This window comes from Haliotis cracherodii, unplaced genomic scaffold, assembly GCF_022045235.1.
Source record: "Haliotis cracherodii isolate W230 unplaced genomic scaffold, xgHalCrac1.p SCAF_3, whole genome shotgun sequence".
In the NCBI taxonomy this organism is placed as follows: Eukaryota; Metazoa; Mollusca; class Gastropoda; order Lepetellida; family Haliotidae; genus Haliotis; species Haliotis cracherodii.
The window spans coordinates 27,850,779-27,871,700 of record NW_027266286.1 but is presented as its reverse complement, the minus strand read 5'-3'; the positions used below and the strand labels follow the sequence as shown (position 1 = coordinate 27,871,700).

Here is a 20,922-nt window from a genome sequence, read left to right as displayed (position 1 = left end):
TGTGAAACATAGCTCAAGCAAAGTACGTTATGTGACTGCATCTTTGAAAAAGCTGATATGGAGCCCACATGAACCCCAGTGGCATGGTATCATTAATTATTTAATACAAGAACATTGTTGAAACACACATGTACCTTCCCAACATCAAATTATCTCTACACACTGCAGTTATCACTTGAGCATCTGTGTGCAGAAGAACCACCAAGTGTACCACAAAGACAAGGTACAAGATATTTTAATGCCTCGTAACTTGACTATGTAAAGTTTATTCATATTTTACATATTATATTTAACAGATTGAATATTTGTACGTTGGAATGGAGACACATATGCATGACTGCCTCATAATTAACTATTGAATCATTAAATTGATATTTTGTGAAGTGTATGTAGCAAGAAATTTATTACAGTATCACTTGGTTATTGGAGATATTCACATACTGCAAATATAGTGCAATAACATCGCCCGTGAAAACAAAATACCTGAAGTGCAGTGGTGAGTCTTGTCTGTTTGTAGTCTTATCATGAGATGAGGCCGTGTCAAACTCGTTGTGCGAACCATATGTTGCTTGGTATTAATGTGTTAAGGTCCAAAAGCCAGGACACGTTGCACCAGAAATATTGCAGTAATGTGAGCACGAACTTCTCTGAACACTCACTGGTTTCCATCACAAAATAACCAGGCCGTGGCTTGATTCGTCGGTTAAAAGGAAGATAAATAAGAACATGACCACAGTTACTTTGGCTACAGACATTGACTTCATGATCAATATGCACACGCATCTTTATCGACTACGCCATCCTTATCAACAGGTTTGGGAAAAAGAGCGTTCAACAGACGCAAATGTAACGCTATTTACACGCTAGCATGGACAGAATTGCACCAACAATTAGTTAAATACCCTCATTAAGCTGTAACATTATTACAGCGTGTCTCTACCGGAATAGAAATTCGTTCCTAGTGCTGTTTACAGGATGGTGAGCTAGGGATAAGCCGTACAAATGTCAAAGAGGACCAGGGAGAGGACATTTCACGACGTCCGTTCACATTCAATGGCTTTGATCCTGTGTACGCTTACACTTATCTTGGAAACGCGCTTTAAGTTACACATGTTTAGCAACATTGAGTGTCTTGTATCTTCAGAATCACGTCATTGAGTGATGTAGTTAAGAAATAAAGTTTGCTCTGCCCCCATGTTTAGTGTAACAAAGTATAGTTTTACCCTGAACTACTATATGGAAATCATGAGGACGCACGCCTCCGAGTGCTTTGAGGTTATAGTAGTTCGGCGCAAAACTATTCTTTATTACACTCCATATGGGGGTACAGCAAACTTTATTACTTTAAGTTACATTCCGATTTATGGCTCACCCTGTGTTTTATATGGGACACACACACACACACACACACACACACACACACACACACACACACACACACACACACACACACACACCACTGTTCCAGTCTGTTCACTGTCCACTATCTGGCAGTTTACCGTGTAATTCATGGGTAACATGGATGAATTTACCCTTACAAACAATCATGCTATTTGAGCATTAAGGAGGATGTGAATACTTGTCCAATTTCCCGGCCCTATTTTATATACATTGTACGTGGCATTCATATTGTTCATGAATGAATGGTCACTTTATCAAGGTCAATCACCCTATTTCAGATATGTTGGGTTTTTGGATGCATATTTCATAAAGGGTAATGACCCATCAGTCCTTTCAAACTTTCACAGCTTCACAGAGTGGCGAAACATAACAAACGAGTACTAGAATATATTTACGAAAAGTGTCTTTGTACACTCACATCTGAACAGTCCACAACCCGTCAATGTGATCACATGTAGAAAAATAAAAACAGCAAAACTCTTCCTAATTGATAAGCAGAGTCCTTTGTACTATTCCAACTTTATCACAGACAGATATATTAATCACTATTAAAGTAGTGATGATACGAAGTGTTGGCGAAAGGATATGCAATAATTTGATACTTTGATCCGATGATAACGTGAACTGTCGCCCACTTCTTGGGATTGCTAGCTGACACACAGGATAGCACATATACATGTACTTCATTTGTGAAATTGTATCGTGTATCTCAAGTAGCAACAACAATGCATGGACGTGATAGAATGTCAGTGCATTTTGCTCTCAACTTCGATTTATCTGACAAGCAACACTCACACGTTGAGGCACAGTTTCTGAATGGTACTGGGCCGAACGTTAAATAATGATAAATGAGACATTCAAATTGTAATCTTCTTCAACAATTATTTCTTTGCAAGTAATAATGTCCTGCCATTCATTCTTAATCGAGCGGCAATTTGATATTTTATAAACTGGAGGGGAATGATGGTAATTTATTAGGATGGTAAATTATCCTCTGATTGAAAGATTCCTCGCTGGAGATGCCGAAAACCGGAAAAAGTTATATTTTGTGACATAAACATTGTTTGGCTCTTCCTGTCACAAGACAATTGCGTTTTGGTAGCAGTGCCCGACAGAAAACATAATAAAAGTCAAAAACAAATTCCTAGAATCCCCCTCTCCCCCTCCAACCCAACCCCGACTCCCTACCATTTACGTCCCTAAAATGCCAACTGAATTGAAGATTAATGCTTTCTTATTAAAACTGAAATAGATATTATCTGATGGTAAATATTATAGATAGTTGACAACTGTTTACTTGCTTTTGTCTTTGTGTGTGTGTGTGTGTGTGCGTGTGCGTGTGCGTGTGTGTGCGGTCACCTCGTGTCATCATTATTTCATAGTCATTCATAAACGCATGTTTATGATATATAGTCGGAATAATACAATAGACCCTGCGTTAAGCAGAAAGTTCTCATATTTGTCGCTTGTTAGATACTGATATTGATGCGCGACAACACTATCGCCGGCTTATCAGCAGTTGACATGACGCATTGCCCTGTCTTGGCTGGTCATCCAGTGTAAATCTCCTCACAGTAGTCCTTGTCAGACCTTACATCCCGCATCTGATCCCAGAGCCCTGTAGCATTCATTCACAATGGACATACATGTAGTTTCAAGATGGTGTTTCATGTTGGCAGCTATCAGTTTCGGATCTGTACTTCCGGTGAGTGTTTAGATCCAACGTAAACCTTCCTAGTCAAGCGAGGTCCTGCAGCAATAGCACCTACTCACATTACTTCATGTACACTTGTCTGCGGAGGTAATCGGCCGCAGAGTCGTCTAAGGCCACGCAATTTCGTCACATGTATGAATGCCTGAAACCTATGATTGTGGTTGCGAATCCCGTTCGACCTGAGGTTGTTGCTAGGTTTACCAACACCATACCAGTGCTCTTGGGTTGCAAAAAAAGTGATAAACAAGACCTGCATCGCTTCTGGCTGAACCCTTAAAGAAATAAAAAGGGAAAGGCCGACAATGTTTTGTATACTATTGTTCCTCTTCCTCTTTCTGGACGTCCTTCACGTGCTGCTATTGCTAACACGTGTATTTCGCATGTACGAATTGACATGAGTAGAAATGACATAAGACCTGGAAAATGATAAGCGCAGCTTACATTATATTTCCTTATGGTCCCGTGTCATTATCATCCCTTGTATGTCTGGGACAAACACGGTTATTTACAGCTGCCGTAAAATACCTGGGAAATAACTGAGAGTTTCGTTGAACAACAAACCCTACTTGATATCATGTCAAACAAAAGCTACATTCATATTACATTCTTTCTTTTTTCCTTCTGCAAATGATATGTCAACCCAATGTTTCCCCTGTTACCAACATCCTCAGTGGATTAGTGGATATAGCGTCTGCTTGGAGAGCGGAAGCTCAATGGTTCGATCCCCTGGCAACGTTGGCAAAAGAATGTGTCTGAGTGGAGTATCAATGTTAAACTTGCAGCATGGTAGCACATTGGGCTGAGTACTATAAAATGGGCATACATTTATAAATGAAATAATGTTGAAAGCGATGTTTACCTCTTTCCACCCCACCTCTGTTTAACACACACCTACACTATTTATGCGTATTTCAGACATCAACTACAGATTCTTCGACAACAGAGGCAGCCACTACCTCTACGCCAGAGTTTGGTATGTCTTGTCCCATACATACACACACACACACACACACACACACACACACACACACACACACACACACACACAATCCGATTCATACTTTGCTAGGAAGTAATTCAGACTGACATATTTTAAGTCCCAGGTAAAGTCAACAATTTGAAGACCACACTGTCGACATCCTCGTCTATTGGTCTGTCGTGGACGGCATCAACAAGTGGTATCCCATTCACCCAGTACGACGTCTTCATAAGCAAGGGAGGTGAATGTGTGCAAGCAGTCTACATCCTCTGCCTTCCAAATGATAGTATATATGCACCTGTAAGTGAATTCAGAGTTTGGTTATTTCACACATGCAGTCACATAACCCTTTTGAGAACAAGGCTTTCATTTGTGATCCAGACTGATCCAATAATCTTAAAAATAAGAAAATTTTAAAAAATATATATAAATATCGCAGGACGATTATCTATGGATGATTTGAAAAATATTCAGTGATAACATTCAAAGATGCCTCTATCTGATCAATATCCGCTATTATAATTATATTTATTTTGCAAACTGTACACAGTGTCAAAATACGTAGTGTTATTATTTCCATCTTTGGTCGAAAATTACAACGGAAATGTTGTGAGGTGATGCTATATTTGCCACCCGAATGACCTATTCCATAGTTTACTATATTTTGCTTTTAATTCAACACACACAGTGATAGCCAATTAATGCGGACCTCGTTAGACCGGTATCTGGCCGACTACCTTTCGGAAAAGATTCCTTCTTATCTTCGTAACAATGATTCATATATGGATATTTGCTGGCCAGGACAATTAGGGTACCGTCCTGGTTATAGTGATTTCATTGTTTATGTATACATTATGTGATCGACCAATTGATTATCCGTGTGTGTGTGTTTTTAACAATATTACATGGCTAGAAGTTTTAATGGTCGGTGCAATATACGTTATGTATGTATTTATTGTGTTGACTCTTGTGTCGTCGCCAGGTCCACTGCGCTTAAACTATTACATGGCTAGAAGTTTTAATGGTCGATGCAATATACGTTATGTATGTATTTATTGTGTTGACTTTTGTGTCGTCGCCAGGTCCACTGCGCTTACAATTACGCTGGCGTGACTGCGACATATGATCAATGCCATGGTAACATGTCTTACAACGTGACTAAGCTAGAGTCGAACACAGAATACACTGTTATTGTTGCCGCTGCAGCAAAGTCCGCAATAGGGGAAAACTCAACACTCACAGAGGAGACCCATATTGGTAGTAAGTATTGCAATGAATTGTAGACCGTGGTTATTCTTTACGTAGGTCTTTAGAATAAATAACACCTTAACACAGTGACATTTGAACAGTCGCCAAAATGAGTTTCAAATTTGAAAATGACACCCATTTGTTATCGAAGTTATATTATATAATAATTTCATACTCTTGTGTGAACGACGGATGGATTTCGCTGCGGTTAAGACGTTTGGTAATAACCCCGAAGACCAAAATGCTAGTTTACTTGTGGGTACTATGGGATAGGGTACTCTATTCATATTACCCAGAGGGTTACGGATATAAGTGAAATATTTTAACTAATTTCACGGTGCATTATTTGTGCTTCGTAATAATCGAAGAATTGAAGTTTTGCCGAAATATTGCAAAACTCGACGTGAAACCAAACTCCAGAACAACTACTGTCATACGTATGACCAACATGTATCTGTTGATGATGGTAAGGTTGGTGTTTAGCAATGACCTGCAATAAACGCCATTTTTAAACGCCGTAGCAGTACATGATACAAGTTCGTATTTCTCCAGCATGTGATTGATAACATAATGCATAAACTAGATCAAATATGGAAATGAAAGACTGCTTTAAATGCACGTAGCCAGATAAATGGTTGCTATGTCTTTCTATCGTTTCACAGTAACACACTACGTATTACCATCCAGTTCCAGCAGCGCCGACCAACATCCGGGGAACTGCTCAGAACCAGTCCGCTATCTTGGTTGAATGGGACGTTCCTTCCCACAATGCCGGGCCTATGTGGTACAACCTTACGGTTCTAATCGCATACGACAGGGAGTCTGGGGCCTGCCTTATCCATCGTGAATACAAAGTTGAAGGTTAGAGCGTGTATTTTCCATTTGACCAATTTATATTGTTTTGGGTACATGTGACTTTAACAGCCTGCGTGTTATGAAACATACGATTCAACAGACGAACATATATAGAATGTGACATGTTGGGGTTTTGTGGGAAAAAAGGTCGCAACGTTGTATTAGGCGCTGGAATTCGATGTGCAACGATGAGCCCTCTAGGTGTGCCGGAAACCTACGATCGTGGTTCGAATCCCGGTTTCCATGGATATGTTTCAAGGTTTGAGAGTACCATGCCTGCGCTGTGCTTCACCAAAGGGGTACATGTCAAAGGCCTACATCATCACTTCGGACTTTCTTCCAAAAACAAGCTGACACGCTGTCGTGAAACCTTAAAACTGTTCAAAGCGGCGTTATACCAAACACACTCACTCAAGTTTTGGTCCGTCATAATAAGATTGTACAATCCCTTATTCAAACCATTACCACAAGAAACATACCAATGTGTAAACGTTTGACATGAGTGTTTTAAATATGCATTCGATTTTAATATCTACTCTCTCAACCCACTCACAACCATACCTGATCTCATCATCTCAAGTTACCTATTCACTAATTTTGGAGAGGCATTCTCATCAGTTTGAAATCAAGAGCCAATCAAACCAATGTAAATTTAGCTGAAATGTCGCGGGTCCTCGTCACGATGATTTAATTAAGCAGACTGAGGCTGTGAAGATGGGGTTAAAAGGAATATTATCTGTGAAAGTAGAAAATACAAATATTAAGCATATAACAATGCTATATGAATATATTTTTTAAAAACAATATTGTATCATTGTTAATAAGAAAAAAATTACTGAACCCAATATTCTAACGCTGTTACTTTATATCGATTAGCTGTAACAATGAATGCTTTTGCGTTATAATAAACTTAATACACGATAGACATGGAACTTAAACATATCTTTCACTCACAATCTTACGTGACATATATATGACATCAATATCAATTGATGACCAAACGAGTGAGGAAAATCGTTACGTCTATCCTCTACTGTGGTGGGACATAAAGTGACATTTGAAAGTGTCCACGTCACTCCTCGGGAATGCACACGAGACTGGCATAACAACCAGGAATAAGAGTGAGACAAGAAGCGTACTTAACAGGGGATGATATGGCATGGTTCGAGTCTTCCGAATACCTGTCAGTTAACATAACTCACTTGACTTATCCCGTTTTGTGATGCAGGCCAGAATAGCAGTTCCTGCGAGGTGACTGACTTGTTGAGTTCCTGGAGGTACTGGTTTGCCATCACAGCCAGCACCAGTGCTGGAACCTCAAACGTGGCAACATCCAAAGCTTTCAGAACGCTACCTTCTAGTAAGTGAGATTGCCTAAGCAGTCAAAATAACCATATATTGAAATGATCCCAGAACCAAATTGCTAACTAAGGACGGAAGTCAGCATTCAAATCACCTTTCTATAACTTCTGTACATGTACGCGACCTGATTTTTTAATGTCATTAAATATGCCTAATTTTAAATAGGTTGAAATGACTTGTTATGGCTTCTCTACATTAGCTCCTGGTGCAGTGCAGGATATCCGCGTCAACGTTGTCCCAAGTGAGTACCTGGCCATCAAACTCACGTGGGAATGTCCCCCCGAGAAGATGAGGAATGGAAGGATCACAAGCTACACAATCTCCTACACAGGCAATGTAGGGCACTTAAGCACGGAGCACTTAGCTTACTTTTTGCATAAAATCAGTGCTCAGTCATCCGCATTGATTATATTATCAACTAGCAATGACCACGGACTAGAATATGTGTTTTGCATCCGTTGTAAATTTGGCATTCTATATATGTACGATCTTGCATAATCATTTCTATTGTCCATGTATTAATGATTGCATGGGTAGTTTTCTTAATGGCCATTTGTTATGGTTTATTTCACGGAAAATATATGTATCAAAATTAAAAGTGGATGCACATTGAAGATCAGAAATTTAGAAAACTTAAAACAAATGCCACATCGATGTAGGGATGCTTGTACATGTTGATCCAGTCTCGATTCTTAATAGACCACCGTGAAATAACTGAACACAACATACACACATCACTTAAGGTTTGACACATACCACACTCCTCTATGTGAACAAACAACTTTTACAAAATAGTAAAAATTGTGCCAAAACTCAAGTATGTTTCCTTTTGCACTGACATCAGTCGTTTTAAACCAAGGAATACTTATTTCTGGCGAACGGCCATATGCACTATAATGAGTTCGTACATACATATTCCCACATGAACTTTTGCAAGTTTGCATTTAGTTTGAGTCTACAGGCGAAGCTTGTTTGCTGCAAGCTTAGTGGCGCCAGTTGGTAATTATAAATAATCGGAATCGCAATTGGAGTACAATGCCATGCATCAAACAAATTCGCGATCCTGACCGCCCGATCCCGTCAGACGCTTTCTGTGACAAGCATTGAGAACATCACTAAATCGTGTTTGGAAGTGTGTGAGAGCTGGGTATATCACTGTAGAAGCTGTTATAGACGTTTCTCATGACGTGAGCACTTACATGTATATATCGACGTATGTCTTCATAATGCAGATATCCATGACGATGAAGGCCGGGAGCTTCTACCCTGAGGATTCGTGCACCTACCCCCACATGGTGTATCTGCCCGTAATCCCAGATGGGCAGTACATTGTCCAGGTACGAACGATGCAAGGTGCCTTTGTTAGTGTTAAGTTATATCGATACATTGATCATGAATCTAGAATATAGGTCATATCTAATCCCGGCGTGATATGCTATCTTATAGAACGATTATATGTAAAAAAGGTCAAAATTAAGTATTGCTTAATATCAATAAAAATAAGTATACTTGACAACAGAAACTTTAACAGAACTAGTTTATACACATAAATATCCTCTCCTGATGTATGCTGTCCTTGACATAAATTCATATTTGCATAGGTATGGGCCAATGCTGAATTTCAAGGAAACAAATCAGCAATAATGTTTATAGCAGACCGTGATAGTAAGTGTACCTCGTTACAACATAACCTTGTCATAACACCGAATGGATTGTGATATACTGTCAAAGTATTTCAGTTTTTTTAAATCCATTTGTGTTACATTTAATCATACAATTATGATAGTAATTGAATGTTTGTATTCCAGTTCATATGTTAACATCACTCGTTAAGGTTTCTTAATATTCGAAAAATGACAAAGTTTATACTATTGAAGGAACACAGGACAGAGTGGTGATTTCAACATTTTGTTCCAGAAATGACCTACGATTTTCCATCGTTTTCCAACACAACTGAGTCGACCACAGGTAAATACGCACATACTGATGCTATTACCTCTTTGCAATAGTCAGTTTTATGTTCTGTTTGTTTTACATAATAATAATTATAGCAATATTCAAACTGTATGACAGCGACCTGCAAATAATCGAGTCTTGATGACACATACCAGTGATTGATCTTATGAGCAATGCCCCACGCTGTCAGAGTAACTCAGCCAAGCCACCGAGCCAGACCACCCGATTCACGGTTTGAATGCCGGATATGGATAGCTTGAAGTCAAAGTTAAAACCTGAAACATTTGTTATACCGAATTTTCAAAATTGCTGTTTCAAGCAAAGCATGATGATGAATTCAGATACTTCTACACGTACTGACTGACATATTAACCCCATATGTTTCATTACAGATCCCCACAGCTTAATAGTTGTATCCGCCACATGTGGTTCCATAATAGCCATCCTCTTTGCCGCTGTCATTGCTCTTGTTCTCAGTGAGTACTTTTGCCATATCTAAACTACATGTACATATGCATGCTTCGTTTATGATTACTCAATGTAAGTAAAGACCTGGCCGTGCCTGACCATCCGACCTTGTTCTACGTCAAATATGTTATTTGGCTATTTTTCGGTAATTGATTATGTCCCATGTAACCTTCCTGACCTTATTGTTCCGTAAATATAAAATGTCAATAACCAGCCTCCATATATATATAGACTTTATTAGATTAAATGAATGAATCACTGAAAGTTGGTGATGACACCAGGTTTCGCGAAAAGGGTAAGCATGTCGTGCCATACGTATCGTCTAGGATATAGATGTAGAACATAATTCCAGACAATGGTTGAGTTGACACGTGAGGTGTCGCACATGTTGAGGGTGTATGGGTGCGACACAAAGTGACAACTTTGTCCTCAGATCTTTGTCCTCAGATCTGATTTTAATTAGATTGATTTAATTAAATTCAGAAACAATTTCTCTATTTGTTTCTTAAAATGAGAGTGGAATATATTAGCAGTCTTCTTAAACACCGGGTGCGGTTGGGTAGCCTAGTGGTTAAAGCGTTCGCTCATCACGCCGAAAACCCGGTTTCGATTCCCGACATGGGTACAATGTGTGAAGCCCATTTCTGGTGTCCCCCGCCGTGATATTGCTGGAATATTGCCAAAAGTGGCGTAAAACCATACTCACTCACTCACTCTTAAACACCGAAGTTCTATTTTGCGTGCGAAGTCAAAGAATTAATTAAGACGTTTGTAAAGGCTCGGGGTTGATTCTGCATTCGGCACATGCAGACACATCGTAACTAACCATAGCGCGTTGGTTCTAACCCAACTGGTACCCACATAGGCTCGGACAATGGGCAAGCCAAATTCTACGGCCACATAATTGTATAACGAAATCGTGTGCCTCAGTGAAGGAGACACTTCCTCACATAAAATCGTACCTTTCATATATTCTGAATAAGTATTTACATCAACATAACCCAAAACTAGAAAGACGATTCAGGAGGAAACATTGTAATTTGAACTAATTATTCATTTATTTCAAAATGTTGATATTTCTTTGACAATACTCATTTACCACTTTCAGCAAGACCCAGCGGTATTTCACCTAAAGAACGACTGCATTTTGCTCGTTAGGTTGACTGACCATCAGGGCGAAACTGTCTGGGAAGAAACAAGTACGAACAGCCAGTTCATTTGAAGAGCGCAAAGTTTCATTATAAAGCTGTCCTAGAACGATACCGTATTTGTCCTTTTTGAATATTGAGTTCATCGTCAGTGTGGATCTGCTGCCCAATCTAAGCAACCCGAGCGTCAGTGTCATGGATAACGCCATTTATCATTACGTCAGAGAAACAGATAAGAAGTACCAACCGTAAATAGTCTGTAGGCGACTTTGTAGGAATATCTGACATCTTAAAATGTCGACTTCAGACCACCCGAAACAAAAGTCCAACTCATGGAGAAAATTCACCAGAATAAGAAATCAGTAAAGTACAAGATGTCCTGGCGGCACAACATCATCAACTGACCCAGATGCTTGCATAAGAAACCATCTGTAGAATAGCAATACTTCTTGATTCGAAATCCCCAAACTTCCAAAACTCATCCCGTTTCTTAGCTTTCAACTATTCCATCATCATTGCAAGCAAATATTGTGCAGTGCTTATCTTAAAGGCTACCCCCGTCAACGTACATCTCAATAATGTACAATGACAGTAATATTTCAAAACCCAACTCAGGTGACATTTGTACCTTTGAAAATGCACGATCAGGTCTGAGGCCATCACCTCGGGACAGGTGCAAGGTAATTACCTCAGGCTATAGGTGGTTTCATACATGCACGACAAAAACACACGTACATTTTCGAAGTTTGTCATCATTTTGCCTTGGGGCTAATCACAGTGTCAGTTAGGATAAGCTAGATAAGATATAGCTTTGCGTTATTTTTAATGATGAAAAGCATTTTTCTAGCATTTCCGACAGTATTTATTTTATCCCGCATCTTCACGTGTCCAACTTGATATGTCTCATGATATGTGTAACATTACACTAACGTTCGGTTAGAAGTATACGCATTAATTACCACAGATGGTAGGATGCAATAAATTATTATGCTGGATATTCAGGAAGAGCGCGTGTCCTTATATGGTTCGGTAGAAGTTTGTAAGAAAATATTCAAAGGAATAGAAATGAGCATGTGAGTGAGTGCGCTGAGTTTAACACCGCTTTGAACAGTATTCCGGTTATACCAGGGCGTGGCAGCTTGAAAAAGATGTAAAGCCCGAAGTGATGCGGGTCTCAGAGGCTTACCACTTTGGTGAAAACCACGAGGCATGGTACTAACATGACAAACCTAGAAATACGAGAGGCGTTCAATAAGTTTTGCAGGAAATAGTCACTGGGGGCTAAGTCTGTGCTGTACAGTTAAATCTCCCACCCTACAGCCCACACTTAGCCCCCAGTGACTATTTCCTGTTCCGGCAAAAGAAATCTACCCCAGATGGAAGACGCTTCCAGGATGACGAGGACATAAAGGTTGCCACTGAGGCGTGGTTAGAGGGCCAATCTGCGGATTTCTATAAAAGTGGTATTACAATCTTGAAGGACAAATGGAATAGGTGTATTGAGGTGAATGGAGATTATATTGAAAAAATTAAGTGCAAAAGTTATTCTGCGACTTTGTCTTATATTGAAGTTGCAAAACTTATTGAACGCCCCTCGTATTTTAGGGAGGAACCGGGATTCGAACCCACGATTATAGGTTCCTGGCGTGCCAAAGGGACGATCCTCTGCACAGCGAATTGCAGCAACAGACGAAAGGCCACCCGTGCGCATGTGGCCAGAAACAACTATCAATTGAGCCTAATGTATTTCCAATTCGTGAGTTGGTTTAGAGAATACAAAAATAATAAAATATAAAAACAAGAATTGTTCACTGGGTGAAAATGATGTGTATAATATTGCATCATTTTAGCACCGAATCAATGCATATTTTGTCTATTCTATTGATCGCAGTGGCACATTAATACGTCACACAACGGTCACGAGTGACGTCATCCGACATACTGCTTACTACTCATAACTAATGTGCCCCTACACCAAAAGATTCCTATATCTTTATCAAGGCAATGCAAACTAGACAAGACTAAAGAATATGTATTCACATTATATATTCACACGTCGCTTTCCGCGCTTCAGTTCTGCAGAGATCATGCAAGAACAGATGACGATGATGGCGAGGGTTAGAAGCGGGATGCCCACAGAGGCCACCACGGTCGATGTAGTGTCAAAGTCGACCAAACACATATATAGATCAGAGTTAAAAGTAAAAGTCCATATCAGGAACCACTATCATGAGAAACCTACCCACACTCAGAAGCACGGTGGTATCAATGGCAAGAAAGAAAACTTTTATCGTGGCGAGTCTGGTTCAGGCTTAAGGTTTTGATAGTGTCAACAAAGTTACAATACTGAATGGTCATACATTGCAAGCGTCCTCATTCTGTTCCATACGAAACGTTGTAGCTACCGCATGCTTGCATTATGTACTCTTTATTCCTGGGGGAATGGCTCTCTCAGTCGTCTAAGGCCTCTAAGTTTCGATTCTTATGCGTGCCAGGAATCCCGTTCGACCTGATTTTGTTTCTTGGTTTATTAGCACCATACTACAGTCCGTTTGGTGGGATGTTGAAAAACTAGTAAATGGATGCCTTTTTTCGGGTAACAGTGGAGATATGGCAGCGTCATGATACAGGTCACGTGATGGACTTCAGCAAGCAACAGTCCCACCTATGTTTGTAACCTTCAGCACTGACACAAGCAATTACGACGACGAGGCCTGTGACATGAGCGAGTCAGATTGCGATTGAAATTATCATGAGGCGACCCCTCTTATGCTGTCATTCCCTGTACCGTTGTGTAGCATGTGTAGTGCGTGTTTGCGCTGTTCTTCCTACCGCTGTGCTCCCCTCCGTACACGATGTCAACTTTTACACATAACAGCATTAAACAACTTTACCCAGTGATGGGAATAACAATAACAAACATCAGATATTGTTGGGTAAAGGGTATTCATTGCCATGTACCGTATTGACATTTCTCTAAATAGACTATTACCAATGTTTAGTTATTTTGCAATTCGTCGTTCTAATTTGGAGCCAACGGACTGTAGTGCGTTGGCGTTAAACTTGCAACAACATATTCAACGTCTAAGACCTCAATAATCTCTGGCTCTCCTCCTCAAGCTGATACGCCATGATGTAACTGAAATACTGCTGAACCAGCCTCTCTGACTTCCCAGCTGCATGTCGGGGCGGTCGGGTAGCCTAGTGGCCCGGGTTCGGTTCCCGACATGGGTACAATGTGTGAAGCCCATTTCTGGTGTCCCCCGCCGTGATATTGCTGGAATATTGCTAAAAGCGGTGTAAAATCATACTCACTCACTCACCCCCGGCTGCATGTCGCCAGTCAATAAGGTTACTACCAGCCTCCGTCTTATTGCGATGTCAAAACATAAGAAATTTAAAAAAGATAAAACTGATAGGACATTACTTCCGCCATGCCGAACTCGGGTTCGATTCGCCCCATGGGTACACGTGTCCTTGTCGGGATATTGGGGGAATTGTAAAATGAACTCTCTGATGACTCCCCCGTTACAAATGCAGGCATTGCAATTTGAGTGAGTGAATATGTGAGTATGGTGGATCTGGTGGTGAGGCTTGGTGACGTGGTTGATTGCTTGTCAAAGACTCGATTATAATAATTTACAGCCCGCCGTGATTTGGATGGACTATTGCTGAGTGAGGCGTTAAACAACAAACAGATAAACAAAAACGTACATGTGATCCAGGTTATCGTAACATTGATGCAGATTGGTACCACGCAAACCATGCTTGTATTAAATTATGATTGATTAGGATCTTAGGGGGTATGTTGGCGGTATGTAGGGGGTATGTAATAGCATTGATCGTGGTTGATTGATGGTTGAAGTCTGTTGATGTTGATGACTCCTTGTAGTTTTCTGATTTTGAAGTATTTGAGGTTGGTGGTGAGGGCTTTGATTTTGTCCCACTGGCAGCTGTGGCTGGGGTTGTCACGAATATGATCTGATAGAGTTGACTTGTAGTCAACTTTGGAGACTGAGCTTTGATGTTCTTTAATTCGGGTTTTGAGGGGCCTTGATGTTTCGCCAATGTAAGCTTGTCCACAATTACTAGGAATGTGTGGTACACTGCTCCTGATAGTTCCTGCCTTTTGTTGGATGGCGGTTTTCATATGGCTTTAATGGTGTTCCAAATGCTGTTACTTCTCTTGAAAACTACGTCAATGTTGGCTGGCTTCACTCCTTTTGTGTAGTTAACAGGCTTCTCAACTCCAGTGCAACTGGATCTCAATCATCTCAACTGTATAAACACTGCCTCATACCTGTATGAATGCTTGTCAACCATACTCACTTGCCATGGCATCACTTGCTTGATAACGGTGTATCATATATCTCGTCATCCCATGCTAGATTGGCAATATATAGTCCAGGTACGTATGATGCAAACGCCAATGCCACAGAAGTGCCTTTGTAGGCTTAAGATGCATATGTTATGTTGTGCCTGGAACTCAGGTCGTATCTAATACTGGCGTGATAATTCAACACATATGAAGACTTCACATGAGAATCCATCATTAACCTTATGGCTGACATGAGAATCCATCATTAACCTTATGGCATCAGCTGATGGGATATGTGAAACGCGAACGACAAACTATAGCAATACAGATAGGTTAAAGTGCGACTCAAGTGTCGAATCTTTCAAAAGAGGATTAAAGCAAGCAGTGGGAAGATATGCAAGGCATCTAAACAAGCGAAAAACAATCAAACAAAATGCTGCTTTCCTTTTCTCATATATTAATTTGAGAAACAATTTATTTGGTCATATAAGACATGCACTGTGCAAAGTAGCTATTGATCATATCATTTCAAATAATGTACTACTGAAGAGTTATAATAAGAACATTTGAAATAGTTTCTGATGCCTTATGTTTAACAACAGAAACGAAGTTCTATTTAAAAATACATATGAGGAAATAATATGCTTAAATCTTTTAGGATAGTAAATCAATAGCTTCTACGGTAACCTATAAGATTCGATATCAACTGTGTACACTACACACAATGTGACACTGATATCGATAAAGGTTTACGGCAGCGTATCAACACTATCACGAGCTGTTGACATGGCCTACATTACACTGTATTTCTCAACGCCCACCTGGGCGCCAATCACAGTAAAACTCAAAGTGCAATATGTCACAATATTCCCCCTTACGCCTTAATGTAACATAGGGAGCACCTAGTGATTACCCATTGACAATCGACATGTATTCGAGATTGGGCTTCATGTTGGCAGTGTTTATTTTGGTGAGTATTTCGATACGTCATTTTTTATGCACCCATAGCTACCGTATTCACTCATATTTTCGTACCCGTATTACCACCTATCTGCAAGTACCTACCAACACGCCTTTTTGTCCGTATTTCCTTCTGTATATCTAGACATCCCCTGTTTGATACTCAGGAGTGCAAAGAATAAATCCTCATCCCCTGTTTGATACTCAGGAGTGCAAAGAATAAATCCTCTCAGTATAGTTATTTGAGTTAACTGATCAAACTTATGTAATTATAAGCGACAGAACCCCTTTCCATATCCATAAGAAATTTCTGCTGAAAGCAGAATCGATTGTACTATTCCAACTGTATCATGAGCAAGTGTTTATGAAACACTATTAAAAAAGAAATGATATCAGGTGTTCGTGAAAGGTGAGCGTAACCTGCCTTACATGTGGCATCCGCCACAAGCAAAGGCAAGGCAACTATTTACCTGAAAAAAAACATTGGAACATATGGTCAAAATACATGTTTCCTACTGATGCGAACACCTGGTGTCATCTCAAACTGTCAGTGATCCATTTATATCATTTTCACCGCAATTTTGCCTTTTACGCCCATCGGAATCTGTTTCGGAAATTACTCGAGGCTGATTATTCTCTGGCTTGAAACTGTACATTCATCATGTAGTTTGAATATTGCAACAATAAACAAAGCGGTAGTACTTAATAAAAACAAATGTTTCATTCAGTGTTGACTTAGATGCCTCATACGTACACAATAATCTACAGAGTGGGATATAAGTATCTTGCTTGGCATTTTCCTCTTTTACATGTACCTGTAAATGACATGTAATCTAATAAAAACCCGAAAACGTAATACAAATGAAAATTGGTTTCCAGGTGCTAGGAAGTGATACAGTCCCAGGTAAAGTCAGCAATTTGAAAACGACATTAGTGACATCCTCGGCCATTGGTCTGTCATGGACGGCATCATGATCAACAAGTAACATCCCCTTCACAAACTACGTCATCTTTATAATCAAGGAGGGCAAATGTACACAAGCCGACTACATCAGATGCTCTCAAAATCATACCCTTTATACAAATGTAAGTTGAGTCACTCTACCTATATTCTGGTATTCACTCTTTGGGGCATATTACACTTCATTGAAAACGCAAACCCCTTAAAAATTCAAACGCAGTTATTGAAAATGTCTGACAGGAAATACACTCTCCTTTTATGAATGTGTTGAAACTATGTACACGACAATTCATTACTGTATAACGGGTCTGTGGATCAGCACCGACACATAACGTTTGGGATAAACTCCTCATTTTGGTACTACATGTAAATCTTATTCTTGATAACAGCGTCTTGATACGACTTGGATAATGCTAAAATTTGCATAAGACTGTATTCACCCATTTCATTATTTCTACACATTTACCATGTTGCGTCCACGGCTCTTCATCACGCCAGTGGTGTGACACGGGAATCGGTGATCTTTGCCGTACCATCTCCAGGGTCACTGCGCCGACACATTCGCGGGTGCAACTGCAACATATACTGCATGTCATGGTGACATCATGATGTCTTACAACGTCACTGCGAAGCTGACGTCGTACACAGACTACGTTGTCGCTGCTGCTTACGAGGCCACAGTAGGGGAAAACTCTACCCTCACAGCGAAGACACAAATTGGAAGTATGTATTGCTATATACAACATACAATGCATAAATAATCTGGACAGATTGGTATTTATGTCATAAAGGTTTAAGAGCAGGTTCAACATTCTACAGAAGAAACATCCAAAAGGTTATTTACATATGTAGTCTAAGTATTATTGTTATAATAAATACGATATTGTGATACGCCCGTTTTATAACTTTGTAAAGTGGGTATTTGACAATAACGTTTAAAAGAAGCGTGAATTAAATGCGAACAATTTTACAAGGTACATGTACGTTGATTGTAATTCACATTTTCATACCACGTGGTGATGTCGATGAAAACACATTTATATATATAATTGACATGTTTTATAAATATCCACGTTTTTACTGAATACACTACCCATCAGCTAAGACGTACACAGTACAGTTTACAGTTAAGAGACTACGTGTTCAAATAATGACAAGATACACAAATACGTATACCTATTTAAGACGTTTGTAACAGAATGTTTAACTTCACTGTTGCAGATCAGAGCAAGTGAGATAATTAATACATTTTAACAGAAGGAACAAAAAGCGTTGGCTTCTGCTGAGGTCCTTGTCAAGCAGATTTCAGTTTTACATTATAGTTGATTACTACGCCTAATTAAGAATTTACTTTAATATATACTCTTCAAAAAAAAGAAACTTGACACTGACTTTCAAAATGTAATACAATGCAATTGTTTTAAAATAGGACACAGAAACCATAATTGAAACACTGTTTGAAGATCAATGTATACAGTGTTCAAAACATTAATCGTGTCACCTAGACAGACACACGATACAGTTAATGTCACAGGGGTACAGAAAATGTCAGTATCGGTTGTGCCCACCACCGATATCAATCACCGCTTGACGCCGACGGAATCAAGTTGTCAATATCACGCTGTTGGATGTGCTGCCATTCATGCTGAAGTGCATCAAGAAGCGCCGGAAGTGTTTGGGGCGGTGGATTCCTTCTGCGAACGCGTCGATCCAACTCGTCCCACAGATGCTCAATCGGGGACAAATCTGGTGACCGGGCTGGCCAAGGTAATGTCTGGATGTTGTTGTGCTGTAAGAAGTCCTGACAAACACGTGCAATATGCGGTCGAGCGTTGTCCTGCTGGAACAGTCCCCAATGAACTTTGACGTGAGGAAGAACGTAAGGCTGTAGGATCAAGTCTCTGTAACGCACACCTGTCAATGCACCTGCCACATGCACGAGAGCCGTCCTTCTTCCGTGATGAATTCCGGCCCATACCATGACACTCCCGCCGCCAAAAAAGTCCAGCCTCCCTCAGTCTGTTGCGTACCGTTTGATCTGATATTCTGCGTACCCCCGGGATCTGTGTGGTTGTAGACGTGGCTGTCGTAGTGCAGTCTCGTAGGTGTCGCAGCCGGATGTATCGATCTTGTGCATGGGTTGTCACCCTTGTTCTTCCTGACCTTGGTCTATCGTCAACTCTGTTGGTGTTGTATCGGGTCCACAGTGCGGAGATTGTCTCTCTGGATACGCCAAAGTGCCTGGCCACTTCTTGCTGAGTTGCTCCAGCATGTAATCTCCCAATGGCGTTGTTTGGTTGAGCTGCATTCAGTCTTGGCATACTGTCACCGCCTCTACTGCCCTGGGGGACGCCAGAAATGGGGCTTCACACATTGTACCCATGTCGTGAATCGGGAATTCAACGTATGTCCCCAAAAATGATTTCATAAAAGCTTGTTGCCAATAATATTATACACGTGCTGGTTCATATTTTGAAACCAAATGGAAATTGTGCTACATTTCTATATATTTCTCAAAGGCTTATGAAAAGGACTGTAGGGTTGGACTGTGGTTGGAGATATGCCAGGACAAAGTAAACTGTTCACATAAGTATGTACAGTAACAATGAAAATGTAATAACGTGTTAATAATTTGATACCTTTTGTCAAAACTGATTTCCATTGTTCCAATCGTATAATATTCACTTCTATTTCATATTATATGCCTAACTGAATCTGTTTCCACAGATAATCGAGACTGATTATTCTTTTGCGTTAATTAACTTTTAAAATCAATAGTTTTCCGTTAATGTGGCGGACTCTTAATGTAAATACAAAGTGAAAAGCTTATAAAGTCACTTAATAATGCTTAGAATGCAGAATGGAGTTACCCTGGTAATTAATGTATATAATGGACCCATTAATATCGTGATTATAGTTGTTATGTCTCAATATGTTTGCACCTAATAAACTATATTATTGGCTGTTAGTGATGGGGCAATATGTATGCCACGCCAAGCGCTGTCGAGACTGAATTAAATATTGAACTAATCTTAATTACATGTTCAGTAAATACAACAATGTATATTTTTATTGGGACTATGTGCTGGACAAATGTATGTTTACTTTCTATTTTCGGTAACACTGAACCATTTAAGTGATGTAACACATTGTCATGATACATCTGAAGAACGATGACAGTATAAACGTAACTCACACGTTCATTGGTATGTATATCGTGTTCCATTGATTGTCCATTCCATTTAGGAATGAGCAACTTCAATGTCCAGGCTGGGGCACTACATGCAACACAGAGACACGGATCTCATGGCCTCTAATCAGTGTACATAGAATGCATGACCATGCGTGCGCAAAAGCATAGAAATAAATGTTGTATTTACTTTCACTCTTGGTAAACGTAAAGGTACGAACACGGTCTTTTGACATTGAAACTTTGGCATCCCTTCGATACATATGTCATGGCATCCAGCGAACTGCACTACAGTATCTGGAATACCATGTAATTGGGCTTGGTGTGAGTGAGTGAGTTTGGTTTTACGCCGCTTTTAGCAA

The 20,922-nt window shown here is 39.9% G+C and overlaps 1 protein-coding gene across 1 annotated transcript; it reads left to right on the top strand.

Annotated features, from left to right (window-relative positions):
- The first annotated feature begins 2,959 nt into the window (after window positions 1–2,959).
- LOC139475062 (fibronectin type III domain-containing protein 1-like) lies at window positions 2,960–11,206 on the top strand. The gene is made up of 12 exons (XM_071258291.1): window positions 2,960–3,106; window positions 4,031–4,088; window positions 4,213–4,394; window positions 5,177–5,354; window positions 6,030–6,203; window positions 7,426–7,557; window positions 7,759–7,895; window positions 8,792–8,896; window positions 9,161–9,224; window positions 9,477–9,527; window positions 9,908–9,991; window positions 11,092–11,206. Exons 1-12 carry the CDS (start codon window positions 3,038–3,040, stop codon window positions 11,139–11,141), a joined length of 1,284 nt encoding a protein of 427 aa, XP_071114392.1. The 5' UTR covers window positions 2,960–3,037; the 3' UTR covers window positions 11,142–11,206.
- Window positions 11,207–20,922: the final 9,716 nt, after the last annotated feature.

Coding starts and splice junctions, on each gene's coding strand:
- LOC139475062 (XM_071258291.1), top strand. CDS start 3,038: ATGGACATACATGTAGTTTCAAGATGGTGTTTCATGTTGGCAGCTATC. Junction 4,395..5,176: donor ATGATAGTATATATGCACCT/GTAAGTGAATTC, acceptor TGTCGTCGCCAG/GTCCACTGCGCTTACAATTA. Junction 7,558..7,758: donor TTTCAGAACGCTACCTTCTA/GTAAGTGAGATT, acceptor TCTCTACATTAG/CTCCTGGTGCAGTGCAGGAT.